The following is a 17,693-nucleotide window of genomic DNA, read 5'->3' as shown; positions in this document are numbered from 1 at the left end:
TCCATCTTCTACCAAGCAAAGAGGATAGGGTAGGGTAGGGGGACTGGATAATGTTCTTGCAGTAGGAATGAATGATGGAAAACTAGTGTTTCTTCAGTATGACCAGAAGCTACAGTTTAAAAGATAAAGGATTGATTTTGCTGTCACAAGAATGGTCCCAAAAAAATCCCTTCAACTTCAGTTCTTACAGAGTCATAAAAAAGGGAGAAACCTGATATGATCTCCAAAAGTGATTGGGTAGCCTTTCTTTCTTTCTTTCTTTCTTTCTTTCTTTCTTTCTTTCTTTCTTTCTTTCTTTCTTCCTTCCTTTCTTTCTTTCTTTCCTTCTTTCTTTCTTTCTTTTCTTTCCTTTTTAAATTTTATTTATACATTTTTTCTTCTTTATTAAAATATTTAATAAACAGTGTATTATCTGGATCAATTTGCTTATGCAAAGTATTAATAAAGTAGTAGTGAGAGTTACTTATTGTAAATATTCATTTTGTAAATGAAATATTTAGAATTTATTTATTTATTTATTGGATTTCTATGCCACCCCTCTCCAAGGACTTGGGGCAGCTCACAACATATAAAATATACAATACATAATGTAATCCAATTAACTAATTAAAAATCTAGAAACACCCCCCCCCCAAAAAAACCCCCATAAAACCCGCAATCATTCCATTCACTCCACATTCTTTCAACACATTCACTGGGCAGGGGGCAAAGATCTATTGGCCTCAGGCCTGGCAGCATAAGTGAGTCATCAGACTCTTACGGAAGGCAAGGAGGGTGTGGGCAGTACTAATCTCCGGTGGGGAGCTGATTCCAGAGGGCCGTGGCCCCCACAGATAAGGCTCTCCCCCTAGGTCCCACCAAATGACATTGTCTGGTTGATGGAACCTGGAGGAGGCCGACTCTGTGGGACCTGACCAGTCGTTGGGATTCACGCGGCAGAAGGCAGTCTCGGAGGTATGCTGGTCCCATGCCATGTAGGGCTTTATAGGTCATAACCAACACTTTGAATTGGGTCTGGAAACCAATTGCCAACCAATGCAGATCACGGAGTATTGGAGAAAATGTGTGAATGTCTGGGCAAGCCCGTGACTGCTCACACGGCTGCATTTTGCACAATTTGTAGTTTCAGAACGCTTTTCAAAGGTAGCCCCATCTAGAGAGCATTGCAGTAGTCAAACCTTGGGGTGATAAGGGCATGAGTGACTGTGAGCAGAGACTCCCTATCTAGGTAGGGCCACAACTAGCCCAAGACCGCCTTCTGCCACACTAATCCCAGCAACCAGTTAGGTCCCACAGAGTTGGCCTTCTCAGGGTCCCGTCAATTAAACAATGTTGTCTGGTGGGACCCAGGGGAAGAGCCTTCTCTGTGGCAGCCCCGACCCTCTGGAACCAGCTCCCCCCGGAGATTAGGATCGCCCCCACCCTCCTTGCCTTTTGTAAACTCCTTAAAACCCACCTCTGCCATTAGGCATGGAGGAATTGAGACATCTCCCCCAGGCCTATATAGTTTATGTATGGTATGCTTGTGTGTATGTCTTTTTTAAATAATGGGTTTTTAGATATTTTTAAATATTAGATTTGTTATTGTACACTGTTTTTATTATTGCTGTGAGCTGCCCTGAGTCTATGGAGAGGGGCAGCATACAAATCTAATAAATAATAATAATACTAGGTGAATCTGGGCAAACACCCCCCTTGCCACAAGGGGTGATATATGTGATTGTGGAAAATAATTACAGCAAGAAGAAACTGAAAGGTGAAATAGTGTTAGACACATCCAGAACTACAGAAAGACAATGAATGAATGATAAAATGACAAATTATGTAACATGCTTGAACATTTTGCAGTTATATAAGAACAAAGTACAGAATTTCTAGAAACCTGCATCTTGCTGTCAGAGAGAGCATTGCTTTAAAAGATGAGGCGAATAAAGATCTTATAAAGCTTTCAAGTACTTCTCAAGAAGCATTCAAAATATTTGTCATGTAAACTAAAACAAGCAAAGCTAATATGAGAGAGCAATGCAAACATATTTCTTAGGCTGTTGTTCTTCATCAGGAGAAGCTTGCAAGTTAAGAGCAACTTTATTATAAGGCTTTCAAGTCTTTCTCAGAAAGCACTCAAATACAGTGGTACCTCTACCTAAGAATGCCTCTACTTAAGAATTTTTCTAGATAAGAACTGGGTGTTCAAGATTTTTTTGCCTCTTCTTAAGAACCATTTTCTACTTAAGAACCTGAGCCCAGAAAATTTTTCCAAGAAATTTGAGAGCGGCACAAAGGCCCGGCCAGTTTCCTGCCATTCCCCCCTGGGTTTCTCTCTCTGGCGCAGTGTACAGGAGGCAGCCTCGCGCCGGGTGTATGGGAGGCGCATGCTCCTCGCCGCCTCAGAGTCCCTCTTTTTTTTTTAAGCTTTAAAGTTTTGGATTTTTTTGATTCTCCTCACCTCACCTTCTTCCTTCAGCAGCAACTGTCCTCCTCCTCTTAGAAACATAGAAACATAGAAGACTGATGGTAGAAAAAGACCTCATGGTCCATCTAGTCTGCCCTTATACTATTTCCTGTATTTTATCTTACAATGGATATATGTTTATCCCAGGCATGTTTAAATTCAGTTACTGTGGATTTACTAACCACGTCTGCTGGAAGTTTGTTCCAAGGATCTACTACTCTTTCAGTAAAATAATATTTTCTCATGTTGCTTTTGATCTTTCCCCCAACTAACTTCAGATTGTGTCCCCTTGTTCTTGTGTTCACTTTCCTATTAAAAACACTTTCCCCCTGAACCTTATTCAACCATTTAACATATTTAAATGTTTCGATCATGTCCCCCCCTTTTCCTTCTGTCCTCCAGACTATACAGATTGAGTTCATTAAGTCTTTCCTGATACGTTTTATGCTTAAGACCTTCCGCCATTTTTGTAGCCTGTCTTTGGACCCGTTCAATTTTGTCAATATCTTTTTGTAGGTGAGGTCTCCAGAACTGAACACAGTATTCCAAATGTGGTCTCATCAGCACTCTATATAGCGGGATCACAATCTCCCTCTTCCTGCTTGTTATACCTCTAGCTATGCAGCCAAGCATCCTACTTGCTTTTCCTACCGCCCGACCACACTGCTCACCCATTTTGAAACTGTCAGAAATCACTACCCGTAAATCCTTTTCTTCTGAAGTTTTTGCTAACACAGAACTGCCAATATAATACTCAGATTGAGGATTCCTTTTCCCCAAGTGCATTATTTTACATTTGGAAACATTAAACTGCAGTTTCCATTGCTTTGACCATTTATCTAGTAAAGCTAAATAATTTACCATATTACAGACGCCTCAAGGAATATCAACACTATTGCACACTTTAGAGTCATCAGCAAATAGGCAAACCTTCCCTACCAAACCTTCCCCCTATGTCACTCACAAACACATTAAAAAAAATAGTACCCAGAACAGACCCTTGTGGCACACGGCTTGTAACCTGTCTCTGCTCAGAATACTCGCCATTCACAATAACTCTCTGTTGTCTACTCTTCAGCCAGCTGCAAATCCACTGAACTATCCAGGGATTAAGTCCTCCTCTTCCTTCCACCCAAATTCCGAGCTTTTATTTCTTTCCTAATAGGTTTGCACATATTATTTTATTTATATTGATTCCTATGGGAAAAAGTGCTTCTATTTACAAACTTTTCTACTTAAGAACAAACAAATTACGTTCTTAAGTAGAGGTACCACTGTATTTATCAGGTGAACTAGAACAAGCAAAGCTAATAAGAGAAGTCATGAATCCATAGTTCTTAGTTCTTCCTCACCTGAGGGCCCTGCAAGTGAAGAGCAGTTTCTCCTTTGTGGAGAAACAAAATAAGGGGAACAATGGGTTCTTGTGACCACAAACATATTGGAAATTTTCTGTTAAAGAAGTTGTAAGGTATTAACAGAAATGTTGCTGCAATAATCTATTACATATGATTTTCTTTTTTGTAATCCATGTCTCTCTTTTTTGGCCAATTAGTGGAACTAGAATAGGAAGAAGGAGGGCTTTCTGAACCATATAAATGAGCGTGCCTATCTTCATTCTGGAGTATGAAGCTCTCCTTGAATTTCTGAACATCTACATCAAGAGAGGTAAGTTATATACAACCCAACAATAAATTAGGTGGACATTTTATAACATGTTTTATTTGCATTGACAGAATCAGTTTAATCAATTCAATCAGTTTTATGTCAAGAAATAAGTTATCATGGATATCTTAAATAGTCTATGACATGTGTGAAGACCTGATGTTGTTCAAATATTTAATGTATGCATGGCGTAATTTTTCATATATTCGTAACACAAGTTGGTTCCTTTCAGATATATTTTTGTCTTGAAGTCCTAAAAGACTATATATTTGTGAACTTTATTCTATTTCCAATTTTATTCTTGCCATTAAGAAAGTGCCAAGAAAAAATTACGTTTCTTTGTTTATTTTTTGGCCTTGCTAGATTAAATCAAAAGTATACAAATGCTTTTCTATACTTTAACTTACTAGTATTTTTGTGCTAATAATTTTGTTGGGTATAATTCAGAAATTGGTTTGCTCTGGTGCTAATGCAGTCAAGGCCAAGCACTTATTTTTTTTGGGGGGGGGGAGCGGGAAAACACAGGTAACTATTTGGACATTAGACCTCTTCTCTCCCTCTGGAGTTCCAATAGTAGAAAAGTGCTTGAATATTTTACAACTTTCTTTGCAGGAATCCGATCAAACACAGAGAGACCGATACTCTTGAATTCTTCAATAAACTTGACTCTTAGTGAAGAGTGACATTCAAAATGAACTGCAAATGGCTCTGGTTCCTGGCCATTGCTCTGATACTTGGATTCAGCTCTCTGGCAGAAGCTAGAATACCCTTTAGACCTAGACCACCACCACGCAGACCACCACGTAAGTGTGGAGTCATTGCAGATTTTACCCCACTAGTTGATGCTGACCCTAGGGGAAGAGCTCATCAAGGCCAATGAGCCAGCACTGTCCATAGATGATTTTGTGGGTATGTGGCTAGCATGTCTTCACAATACAGTGCTACCTAGGCCAATTAGAGCACACAGAGTTGGCCTCCTCCAGGTCCCATCAACTAAGCAGTGCAGGCTGGTGGGACCACGGGGGAGGGACTTCTCTATTGCTGTCCCGGCTCTATGGAATCAACTCCCTCCCGACATCTGCACCATTCCTCACCCTGCTGGTGTTTCGTAAGGCCACAAAGACCTGGTTATGCCGACAGGCCTGGGGCCCCTGATATTAGCAACATCCCTGCCACATGTATTAATGTGTTGGATTGGTGTGTATGTATGTTGTTGTGTTCATTTTATACTAGTTTTATTCGAATTTTAGAGATTAGATAATGTTTTTGACTTCTTCTATTGTTTTGTAATTCTTTTATTGTTGTAAGCCACACTGAGTCCTTCGGGATTGGGCGGCATAGAAGTCAAATTAAATAAACTAAATAAACTAAATAAAAATACCTCCCCATTGAAGGTACCTAGATAGGTAGGAGCTAGAGCAAGGATGGGAACTCATCCCATTGCATGACACTCAGATCTCAAACCAGGATCTTAACCACTGAGCCATTTCACAGCCCTAGACCATGACATAAGCCAGCCACCAATTCTAGATGTTTTTATAGCTTTGAGACTATTAAGGTGACCCCCAATAGCTCATTTTGCAATTATGTTCCTCTTTCATAGCATGTGAAAGCCATATGCCTGTATGAACATAATGTCTCTTATACTCAGGGGAAAAATATGCTGGAAAGCAATAGTGACAGGATTGAATGTCGTTCTTGATAGAAGAATAAGAAAGCAGGGTAGTTATGTCACATATGTCTATGTGACAATGGTACTTCTGAAATTCAGAGAATTCAGAGTTTGGCCCTTTGAATATCCTAATTGTTGCCAATTATTTCAACATTCATGATGATACAACTGAAGGCCAACTTGGGAATTAGTTCCTTTGGGGTTAAAAGGTAGAACAACATAACTTTATATGACTGAGAATGGTGTCATACAGTAGATGTCAAGAATCACACTCCAAAAATGTGTAGAATTGAGACTGTGTGTATGATTCTTTTTGAGTGTGTTTGTGTGAAATTTGTGCTTTAAGCTCATTATAGCAGTGAAAAACTTTTTTTTACTTCACCCATTCTGGATGGTCTTTGGGGGCAGCAAACCAGTTACTGATATTTATTTTGCATTTAAAATGAGGTTTCAAGAAGAAAAGTCAAATCAGTCCATTAGATGTCTTAGGTTTAGATGATGATGAGGAGGATGAATTATTATTTTGCTTAATTTAGTAAAAGTTAAGAGTGTTAAGACTGAACATTAGAATTTATTTATTTATTTATTTTATTTATTAGTTGGACTTGTATGCCGCCCCTCTCCGAAGACTCGGGGCGGCTCACAACAAATAACACAGTAACAACAATCCAATTAATTAAAATATTTAACGATTTAAGAAAAACCCCATGTAATAACAGACACACACACAATCATACCATGCATAAATTAACGTGCCCAGGGGAGATGTTTAGTTTCCCCATGCCTGACGGCAAAGGTGGGTCTTAAGGAGTTTTCGGAAGGCAGGAAGAGTAGGGGCAGTTCTAATCTCCGGGGGGAGTTGGTTCCAGAGAGCCGGTGCTGCTACAGAGAAGGCTCTTCCCCTGGGACCCGCCAACCAGCATTGTTTAGTTGACGGGACCCGGAGAAGGCCCACTCTGTGGGACCTAATCGGTCGCTGGGATTCGTGCGGCAGGAGGCGGTCTCGGAGATATTCTGGTCCGATGCCATGCAGGGCTTTAAAGGTCATAACCAACACTTTGAATTGTGACCGGAAATTGATCGGCAGCCAATGCAGACTGCGGAGTGATGGTGAAACATGGGCATACCTAGGTAAGCCCATGACTGCTCTCGCAGCTGCATTCTGCACGATCTGAAGTTTCCGAACACTTTTCAAAGGTAGCCCCATGTAGAGAGCATTACAGTAGTCGAACCTCGAGGTGATGAGGGCATGAGTGACTGTGAGCAATGAGTCCCGGTCCAAATAGGGCCGCAACTGGTGCACCAGGCGAACCTGGGCAAACGCCCCCCTCGCCACAGCTGAGAGATGGTTTTCTAATGTGAGCTGTGGATCGAGGAGGACGCCCAAGTTGCGGACCCTCTCTGAGGGGGTCAATAATTCCCCCCCCAGGGTGATGGACGGACAGATGGGGTTGTCCTTGGGAGGCAGAACCCACAGCCACTCCGTCTTATCCGGGTTGAGTTTGAGTCTGTTGACACCCATCCAGGCCCCAACAGCCTCCAGGCACCGGCACATCACTTTAGTGGCATTAGGTGTACTATTGTTTAATTTGAAATTTAAGCCAAAATATTCCTTCTCCAGCCTGATGCCCTTGAGGTGTGTCAATTCAGATGTGGCATTAGGTTGGAGAAGAGTGCTCTAGGCTTGGGATGCACAAGTTCCAGAATATGCCTATAAAGAATTTTCATCTGGAAGTCAAAGAAATATTTTACTGGTATGACTGCCTGCCCATGCTTTTTTAAACTTATAGTTCCACATCAGTTTGTACTAAACACCAATTAAACCATCTCTATATACTTGAATTCTATACTTTTCTTAGGTGGGAATTGCAATGTACCTCCAAGAGCTAGACATGACTGTGGATATGCTGGAATATCGAGACAAACATGTTTAAGAAAAGGATGTTGTTTTAGTAGCAGGCACAAGAATGCAAAATGGTGCTTTTATCGCAGGTGAGTAACATATTTCTAGGGGACATTTATAGCCTTTTTGCAAAAAAAATATTTGCAAAAAGAGGAGATCAAGAAGGATGAACATGGGTGCAATTAAAGACTTTGTTAGAGTGATCTTCTGCTACTGCCATCAGATTTTCCATGCGGTGAGTGAGCTGATGCGGCTGACTAGACATAGATCCTCTTTGTCTGTCTGGAAATGCTTAAGCAGATGGAAGATGTACATAGAAGTAGCTTCATTCTTTTTTCATAAGCTGTTAGCCACCCAGAGCCATTCTGAAATGAGATAGACAACAGACAGACAGACAGACAGACAGACAGAATGACAGACAGACAGACAGAATTTTTGTACTGTTCCTTTTTTTTTTACCTTACTCTTCTTGTGATTATAAAATGATAATAAGACATAGATAGAGGTAATTAAGAATATAAGACGTCTCTTTTAGATATTGTTGTACTGGTATTATCAATAGTCTCTAAGACAAAAGGGGAAAAAAGAGATAATAAAGATAATTAAAAGTGCATTAAGAATAGAGGATCAGTGGAGGGAGACATAAGAGGAGAGACAAAGTGGGATGGATGGATGGATGGATGGATGGATGGATGGATAGATAGATAGATAGATAGATAGATAGATAGATAGATAGATATGCAACAAGTTAACTGATTTCTTGTTTGTTCCTTTCCTTCAGATAATTATAACAAATGGAAACTGGAATAAAAAATAATTTGAATGGAATGCAAATGGAAATGAAAACAAGATGGACATATCAATGGCGTGACATATTACCTGCTGTTTATCTAATGTCCTGTAGCTTTCTTGCAGGAAATGAGATATAATAGGCACCTCCTATTCAATAGATCATGTGTTAGGAAATTCAGTTATCTGCCAAAATATTTGGATGGGGACATATTGAAGAAGTATGGATACCTTCATATGGCTTCAATAATTTCCCATATTTAAGGTATTCTGAAGATCTATTTGATTACTGCAGCCTGGCTAAGCATTTCTGACAATCTCAGCTCCATGTCTTTATTGTTAAGCTTTGCTATCACTGTAAAATTTAGGGGAAAATGCCACACACAGCTTATCTTTTCAGCAATATATACATGATGCATATGTGTGAAAGGTATTAAAACATTATTGAAAAAAGTCAAAAGTTGCATGTTTCCATTTTTTAATTCTTTAAAAAAAACATACTACTAAGAGCTGTTCTTCATTTTCCTCTGGTTTTGCCCCCATTTAGCTTTAAGATGATAAGTAACTTTTTAAAAAGCTTAGTTAGCCGGAGATTCATTCAGTTCCTGGCCTGTGGGGCAGCAGAATTCCTATGGTCTTCCCAATACAACTCGAGCTTTTATAATAGATATAGGAGGGGTAACTTCAGGCTGCATATCCCCCCTGCACTTTTTTGCACATTTCTACCAGTTGGATGAGTATTTGAATTCAGTGGCAAATGGCAAATTTGGTCTCCTTGGGATTAAAACCTGATAGTGTGAATTTGGACTACTTTATAGGATTTAAGGGAGGATAATAACCATATTTTTCAAGCTATGACACACCAGTATATAAGTCTTCCCCCAGCCCCCAGGAACACTCTGCAAGCCTCCCAAACCCTCTGTGTACCCCATTTTTCACCAAATGGACTCATTTTCCCCTTCCCCCTTTTTTTTGCAAAAATGGGGTGGGCAGTGGGTTTGGGAGGCTTGCAGAGTGCTCCTGGGGGCTGGGAGAAGGCAAAAAATGCCTCATTTTTTGCCCATTTTTTTTTTTGCAGGAAATTGGGTGGTTTTGCCTTTCTCCAGCCCCCAGGAGCACTTTGCAGGCCTCTCAAACCCTCTGCACAGCCCTTTTTGTGAAAAATGGGCCTATTTTTCACAAAAATGGGGTGCGGGGGCTTCGGGAGGCTAAAAATAGCCAATTTGGTGTATACTGTAAGACACACCAACATTTCCACCCACTTTTAGGGGAGGAAAAGGTACGTCTTATACCCCGAAAAATATGGTAGTCATAATGGAGGGACCTCCCACTCCTATCTTGAAGTTCCCTCTCAAAATATTGAATTAACTGCATCCAGAAATGTCACCCAATGATATGTTGTGGCGCTTTAGTAAGTTGGAAAATTGGAATTTGGTGGCATTAACTGTATTTTTCTTTAATTTGAAATTTAAGTCTAAATATTCCTTCTCCAGCCTGATGCTCTTGAGGTGTGTCAATTCAGATATGGCATTAAGTTCAAGAAGAATGTTGTAGTAGGATGCATAAGTCTATAAAGAATTTTCTATGTGCCTATAAAGAATTTTCACCTGGAAGTCAAAGTAATATTTTAGTGTTTGTTTATTAAAGTTATTTGCCACCATTTCACCACAAGGAAACTCTGAGCAGTTTATAACATTAAAAGGAATAAAATTATGACAATAGTTGTATACAAAATTATAATGAAAATAATACTTTTTATACTGCTATTTTGATTATTTTGAAATTATACTGCATTGTAAAATCAGTTATACTTTTTCTTCTGTTACCTTTTGGATCAGCTGGAATTTCCCAAATTCTGGGACAAAAGAATACAGGGTGCGTTCCAAAAGTAATGCAATTATTTTTTTTAAAAAAGTAATTTATTGAACAGATTTGCACAAACACTTAAAATTCTTCAAGGTACTGTCTTTGGGCCTCTACACATTTTTTCCAGCGACTCTTCCATGACCGGTACACGCTCTGGAAGGCGTCTTTGGGGGCCTCTCGCAAGGTCTTCTTCACAGCTGATTGGATCTCCTCTATGGACGAAAAACGGGTTCCTTTCAGGGCTGGGAACAAAAAGAAGTCTGCTGGGGTGACATCAGGACTATAGGGGTGGGGTGGGGCAGCATTGGCACCTGGTGTTTGGCCAGGAACTCACGGACTCGTAGTGCGTTGTGGCGGCGTGTTCTCGTGATGGAGTTGCCAGGTAGTGGAGATGTCTTTTCTCATCCTGATGACCCTTTTTTGGAATCTTTCCAGCTCATCCATATAGTAGGCAGCGTTAATTGTCTGTCCTTTAGAAATAAACTCCTTATGGACCACTTCTTTAACGTTGAAAAAGACAATGAGTATTGTTGCTCACTCTTGCCTTTTTGGGCTTGGGGGACTGGTCAGTGTGCCATTCAGAGCTTTGGCGTTTTGTTTCTGGGCCATATTCAAAAACCTAGATTTCATCACCAGTGATGACCTTGTCCAAATAATCAGATTCAATTTCTATACGTTGCATAAGTTCATTTGAAATTTCCGCTCAGTTGGTCTTTTCATGACACGGATGGCGTGCAGAGGTTTACAATAACTGACGTCCTGCCACTTCCACGATTTGGAGAGCACTGAGACCAGTTTCGCGGCAAAGCTTAGCATCCACCCCACCTACTCCAAGTGCTTCAGTCCCAGTCTGACCAACAGGAGCGGCGCGGGAAATTCAATTGCATTACTTTTGGAACGAACCCTGTACATTCTAAGATCACCAACAGTATTTTTCATATGATTGAAACATGGCCATTTCTCACAACATGTAAAAAGTTTCCTTTCTTCACGGTTAAGCATTGCATTTCTCTCTGGTTGATATTCCTTATGCTTGTTCTTCTCTTGATTCTTACTGTCATTTAGGCATCATTCTACAGTATATGTTCTTTTAAACATGAAGCTGGCAGGAACTAGCTTTATTTTTTCCAATTGTCTTTCAGCTAGCATTTATCTGAATCATAGACCTGGAAGGTCTTCTAGTGCCAAGATTTTTCCTTTTTCATGTGCCTTTGATTTTTTTCAAGCCTCAAGATCATTGTAATCAGTAAAACTATAAATTGAAGAACTAGAATCAGAATAATTTCCAATTCAGAAATTTGCACATGTTCACCTTAACAAAAGTTGGAGAAAAGATCAGTTGTAATTGAGGTACTAATAAATACCATTTTAAAAAAACTAGTTCTGATTGAATGTAATCTAAATTAAATAGACTTTCACAATTGGCTCACTATTTTAAATAAAGTAATTTATTGCTCCTGGATAGATCAGAAAATTTGGTGGCATTATAGGCTTGTACAGATAACTAATAATCAAATTAAATCAATGATTCAGATTAAATTGATTAGTATGAAAACACAATTCTAATTCTAAGAAGATGTTTTGAAACCAATATTAAAATATCACAGAAATTGTTCTGGGAATTGAAGACAGATTTCTGGACTCTTCCTGAATGACCTGGATATATATAACATCTAGTTATATTCATTTGATTTGGTTTAAGAAGTTGGAAGTTAGCTATATCTCAAAACTATTGTTGTACCCTGCAACAGATGCAAAAGATTGACCAATATTAGTTCATTTAGGATTTAATTTTTTTTATTTAGCATGACTAAGCTCTGGATTCCAAGGGAATGTTACCTTCAAACAATGACCAGAAGAACTTTGCAATACATTCAGTTCCACCTTTGGCCAATTAATTAATCATAATGAATCATCAACTGCCATTTTGTTTATATTGAAACAAATATATTTGCCACTTATTATATCATCTTAAATACATATATTTCCACTAAGTATAAATGTATATAATTTAAACTGTGTTCATTACTATCTCATCAGATAATCCCAAATCTTGATTTCGCCAACTACTAGAACAAAATTGGACTTGCTTTAGTTTAATTATAGAGAAAGATAAGTACTAATAATTAGCTTTATATCATTAGGGTAATCTTTTGTGTGTGTGTGTGTCCTGTTGAATAAAGGCCATAATAAACTTGATTTAATTGTTCCTTCTGGTTCTTCTTTCTCTTTTTCCATTTATGGCCCTCTGTTTGAAAAACTAATATAGTCCTTCCAAATTAGCACTTTTTTGTTGTTATCGTCAGTATGCTTCCTGCTATAGTGGAGAATAACAATTTCAGTTTCTATCTCAGCAATGAAAGATGATTTACATTGGGGGCAGCCCAGAAAAGTATACAGTCCACAATGACTAAATTCATGACATTGACAAGATCAAAATAGATAGGGTTAATAGAAAATAGGTGGATAGAAAGAAAATGCAATATTTTGAATGACTAAGTGAAATTTTCAGCCTTTAGAAAAGGTTACCCAAGTCCTTTCAAAAGATCCCAAAAGAGCCCAAGCTCAGCAGATAAGAATAATATTATTTATGCATTTGTCACCAGAAGAGAGGCTCTTGCCACACAATGTTCTTACTAATAGTCAATCCATCGTTACCACATTTTGATACTATATCTGGATATACATAGAAATCTTTGTATCAAAACAAAGGTGGAGTTATGAGGCCATCAAAAGCCCTCCAAAGACAAACATTACCTAAAAAGATTGAACAAACAAGCTAGTATAAAAATTATTTTCAGAAAATCTTTTGCCTAGACCTTGCGTAGTTAATTTCTTGTGGGACACTAAAGCTTCCTGACAGAGGAAAAAAAGCTGCCATGGAACAGAAAAAGTTCTGTTCAGTGGTGATGATCCTTTTCTTAGGATTCAGCAGCCTGGCTCATGGGTTTTACCTGAATTTACGTGAGTGGAACTTTTAAAAAAATACTTACTGGGAATTATTAATTCAGTTTATATAAATGCTGCTATTCTATACTTTCTGCCGCAGCCTTTTGCCATCAGTATTAATTTTGTTAGCATTTGATAACATGTGGAGAGACAGAATCCTCCTGGGATTCCTAGTACATAATCTTTGTTACAATATTTTTACAGATCTCCGTCCTCGGGTAGACGAATTTATTGACTTCCAGCCCCTTGAATCTGAAGGAAGGGGTTGCATTTGCTGTGCTGTCTAAAGCATCAACATATCTAAGGATAATTATAGACTTAATCAATCTGTTTTTAAACCAGACGTGCTTTTTCGGGAGGCAACTGGACTTCCTTGATTTTTGTTTTGAAGACGTTTGCTTCTCATCCAAGAAGCTTCTTCAGCTCTGACAGGATAATGGGGAATGGAAGGAATTATATTCCTTACCTGTTTTTTAAAGAATGTTTAGCATACAGACCTCAGCATAAAATTTTTTTTTACAAATCATATATTCTAATGGCTTTACCTTTCTGAAATACGTTAATCTTCTGGGTTAATTTAGTCTGTATTTAACAGTTCCAGAACAATGCCAAGTGCAACCAAGAGCCAGAGTGAATTGTGGATACCCCTACATCAGTGCTCAGGAATGCTACAAAAGAGGATGCTGTTTTGATTCAAGTATTGCTGGAGTCATCTGGTGCTTCTTTCCACAACATAATACAGGTATTGATTCAGGGATTGATGCTACTGGTTAAGGAAATATTTACAAAGTGATTCTCATAACCATATAAATGTAACTAGTATACTAATGCTAAGATGCGTAAGATCGGGAATGGGGCAACATGTTGAAGTCAACATGGCCAACTCACCAAGGGGCAACTTCCCATGGACAACTCTCCACAAGACAGTTCAATGTAATTATTTAAAATAATTTAAATTTTATTTTAATTGTTGTCATTCACATTTCATTTTTATCCCATATTTTATTTTTATCCCTCCATTTGTGGTCCTTCTTTAATGATTCTATTCCACTATTTCTTTGATATTAATGTAACTCTTTTTCTGTGGCAAGTTGTCCCATGGCAAGTTAGTCATGGTGAGTTGTCTGTGCTGAGTTGTCATAGACCTCTACTATCACCCCTCAAAATCAACCCCCCCACACATAATTAGAAAACATTATAATCCCACAATAAAAGCAATGTAGTAGTTGACATGATTTAATGGACTGTTGGGGAAAAGGAGTGCCTGTTTTTTAAATTAATTAATTTATTGAATTTATATTGCTGCGTATTCACCCATGGAGACTCAAGGTGGCTTACAAAATATAAAACCACATTTAAAACAATAAAACTAATAAAAAGAATCAAATACATTAATATACAGTAGTATAATAAAATAAAATCAACCCCTTCCACTACTCTCCACCCCTCCCCAGTGACAGCAACAGATCCCATGAGCCATTTAATGGACTCCATCCTACTCTGAGTTCCCCAGGCCTGCTGGAGAACCAGGTTTTCAGCATCTTCTGGAGGAGTATTAGAGTGGGAGGGATTCTAATCTCTGGGGGAATGATGTTCCGGGGGGGGGGGGAGCCACCACAGAGAAGGCTCTTCTTCTGTGTCCAGGAGGTATAGCTCCCTTGGGGATGGGACCCATAGCATTCCCTGCCTCACTGCTCTGATGGGTCGGATAGATGTGACTGGCAAGAGATGGTCCCTCAGATAACCTGGTTTATCCAACCTAACACCATCAACACTATATATTATATGGAATAAGAAACTGAGGCTTTGCTCTTACATCAAAATGATAAAATCAGTTATCTCTTCCAATTTGTTCAAAATTCTAGAGAGGGACAATTCCATTTGACAATTCACTTAGCGAGAAATTAATTAACTCGAAAACCAAAATTTTAATAGGGATCATTTGTACATTCTGAAAAATTCTACATAAATCTAGCTCTTATGGCAACAAACTCTAAACCGTTTAGTGTTTGCTGCCGTGTTAGGCAGTATTATTCTACAGAAAATCTTACTGTTAATAAAACCCAAGTATTGCTGCAAGCAGAATCCATATTATTTTCCAAGCTATTGTCAGCATTTATTGATCTTCAGGGGTCAAATCATCAATGTAAAAAGCTGAACTTGAATTTGGTGACCTGTATAATATGGTGTCAAGGGCAACTTCAGATTCTGTGCATGGTCACCTATTCATCACAAGCATATAACAACCTCAGCCTGAAGAAAACATTCCCCCATTTCTGGATTTTGATGTATGCTTCTCGAGTATGTGCACAAAAGAATATACACGGACAGGTACACATGAATGCAACCCTCCAGCTTTCATTGAGAAAGCTGATGAAAAGTAAATGGGAGACACACAGTTATTCCTATCTTTAAATGAAACTTTAGTTCAGAGACTTATTTTATTGATTTATTGATTTATATGCCGCCCCTCTCCAAGGACTTAACTCTCACCAAACTCCTAATGATCATTATCATTATCATTTATTGGATTTATATGCCGCCCCTCTCCGAAAACTCGGGGCGGCTAACAACAATCATGAAAATATACAATAAAATCCAATACTAAAAGCAAATTAAAACCCCTTAATATATAAAAACCAAACATACATACAAACATACCATGTATACAGTTGTAACGGCCTAGGGGGAGAAAAAAGTCTTAATTCCCCCATGCCTGGCGGCAGAGGTGGGTTTTAAGTAGCTTACGAAAGGCAAGGAGGGTTGGGGCAATTCTAATCTCTGGGGGGAGTTGGTTCCAGAGGGCCGGGGCCGCCACAGAGAAGGCTCTTCTCCTGGGTCCCGCCAAGCGGCATTGTTTAGTTGACGGGACCCGGAGAAGACCCACTCTGTGGGACCTAACTGGCCGCTGGGATTCGTGCAGCAGAAGGCGGTCCCTGAGGTAATCTGGTCCGGTGCCTTGAAGGGCTTTATAGGTCATAACCAACACTTTGAATTGTGACCGGAAACTGATCGGCAACCAATGCAGACTGTGGAGTGTTGGTGTGACATGGGCATATTTAGGGAAGCCCATGATTGCTCTCGCAGCTGCATTCTGCACGATCTGAAGTTTCCGAACACTTTTCAAAAGTAGCCCCATGTAGAGAGCGTTACAGTAGTCGAGCCTCGAGGTGATGAGGGCATGAGTGACTGTGAGCAGCGACTCCCGGTCCAGATAGGGTTGCAACTGATGCACCAGGCGAACCTGGGCGAACGCCCCCCTCGCCACAGCTGAAAGATATTTCTCTAATGTGAGCTGTGGATCGAGGAGGATGCCCAAGTTGCGAACCCTCTCTGAGGGGGTCAATGATTCTCCCCCCAGGATGATGGATGGACAGATGGAATTGTCCTTGGGAGGCAAGACCCACAGCCACTCCATCTTGTCTGGGTTGAGTTTGAGTTTGTTGACACCCATCCAGACCCCAACAGCCTCCAGGCACCGGCACATCACTTGATTTGAGAACCAAGTCTAAGTATAAGGAATTTAAGCCAAACCAAATGATCTTTTAGCCTATCAATCAAAGACAAATTGCTAATGGATTGAAACAGATAAATTTGCAGTTTCATGTAGGTATATATATTTGTGACGCTAGTTATAGAACAGAATAGAATTCTTTATTGGCCAAGGGTGATTGGACACACAAGGAATTTGTCTAGTACATATGATCTCAGGGTACATAAAAGAAAATATACATTTGTCAAGAATCATAAGGTACAAGCTTAATGATTGTCATAGCGTTCAAATAAACAATCAGGAAACAATCAGTATTAATCTAAATTATATAAATTAAATTACCGGTATGCAGTCTAGATGCAGTTTCTGCATATCTTTCTTTTTCCCAGATCAATTTTTATTAGTTTATAGAATACAATACAAAACACAAAAGCAACTAGTAGAATACAAAGAAGAAGGGATGAGGTAGAGGTGGGGAGGGATTGGTGTTGACTTCCGATTCCCTCTATTGAAGTAGAATAAGAAAAAGTTGAACCTCAACTTTGTACTTCTCCATAGTAGTATAAACTAGCCAAGTCAATTTAATCAGTAAAACCCAAAGTCAAAGTTTCATTTTTTTTCCACCTCAAGCATAAAATCCAGAAGGGATCTCTAAATAGAAACAAAGTACAGTATTTATATTCTTTTCTTTGATCAAAACGGTCAATTTAGACAAACTTCATCAGCTTCTGTAGCCATTCATCCATGATGGGAATCAAAATGTCTTCCATTTTTGTGCAAACAATAGTCTTGCTCGGGGGTGAAATGCTCCCGATTCGCTCGTACCTGTCAGTCATCTGAGAGCTGGTTGTGAAGGGAGCGTGAGGCTCTGCCCACCTGCCTAGACACTACCATTTGGGTTCTTTTA

General features: G+C 39.2%; 1 protein-coding gene across 1 annotated transcript in view; it reads left to right on the top strand.

Annotated features, from left to right (window-relative positions):
- Nucleotides 1-14,067, top strand: part of LOC139167139 (putative gastrointestinal growth factor xP4) — a 55,052-nt gene extending 40,985 nt beyond the window's left edge. Inside the window, exon 5 of the mRNA XM_070751561.1 lies at nt 13,889-14,067. Within this exon, the coding sequence (XP_070607662.1) occupies nt 13,889-14,067 (179 nt within the window). The remainder of the gene's footprint in view (nt 1-13,888) is intronic.
- The last annotated feature ends 3,626 nt before the right edge of the window (nt 14,068-17,693 follow it).

The sequence above is a fragment of the Erythrolamprus reginae genome, chromosome 4 (genome assembly GCF_031021105.1).
Source record: "Erythrolamprus reginae isolate rEryReg1 chromosome 4, rEryReg1.hap1, whole genome shotgun sequence".
Taxonomy (NCBI): domain Eukaryota; kingdom Metazoa; phylum Chordata; class Lepidosauria; order Squamata; family Dipsadidae; genus Erythrolamprus; species Erythrolamprus reginae.
This window is presented reverse-complemented; position numbering and strand designations above follow the sequence as displayed.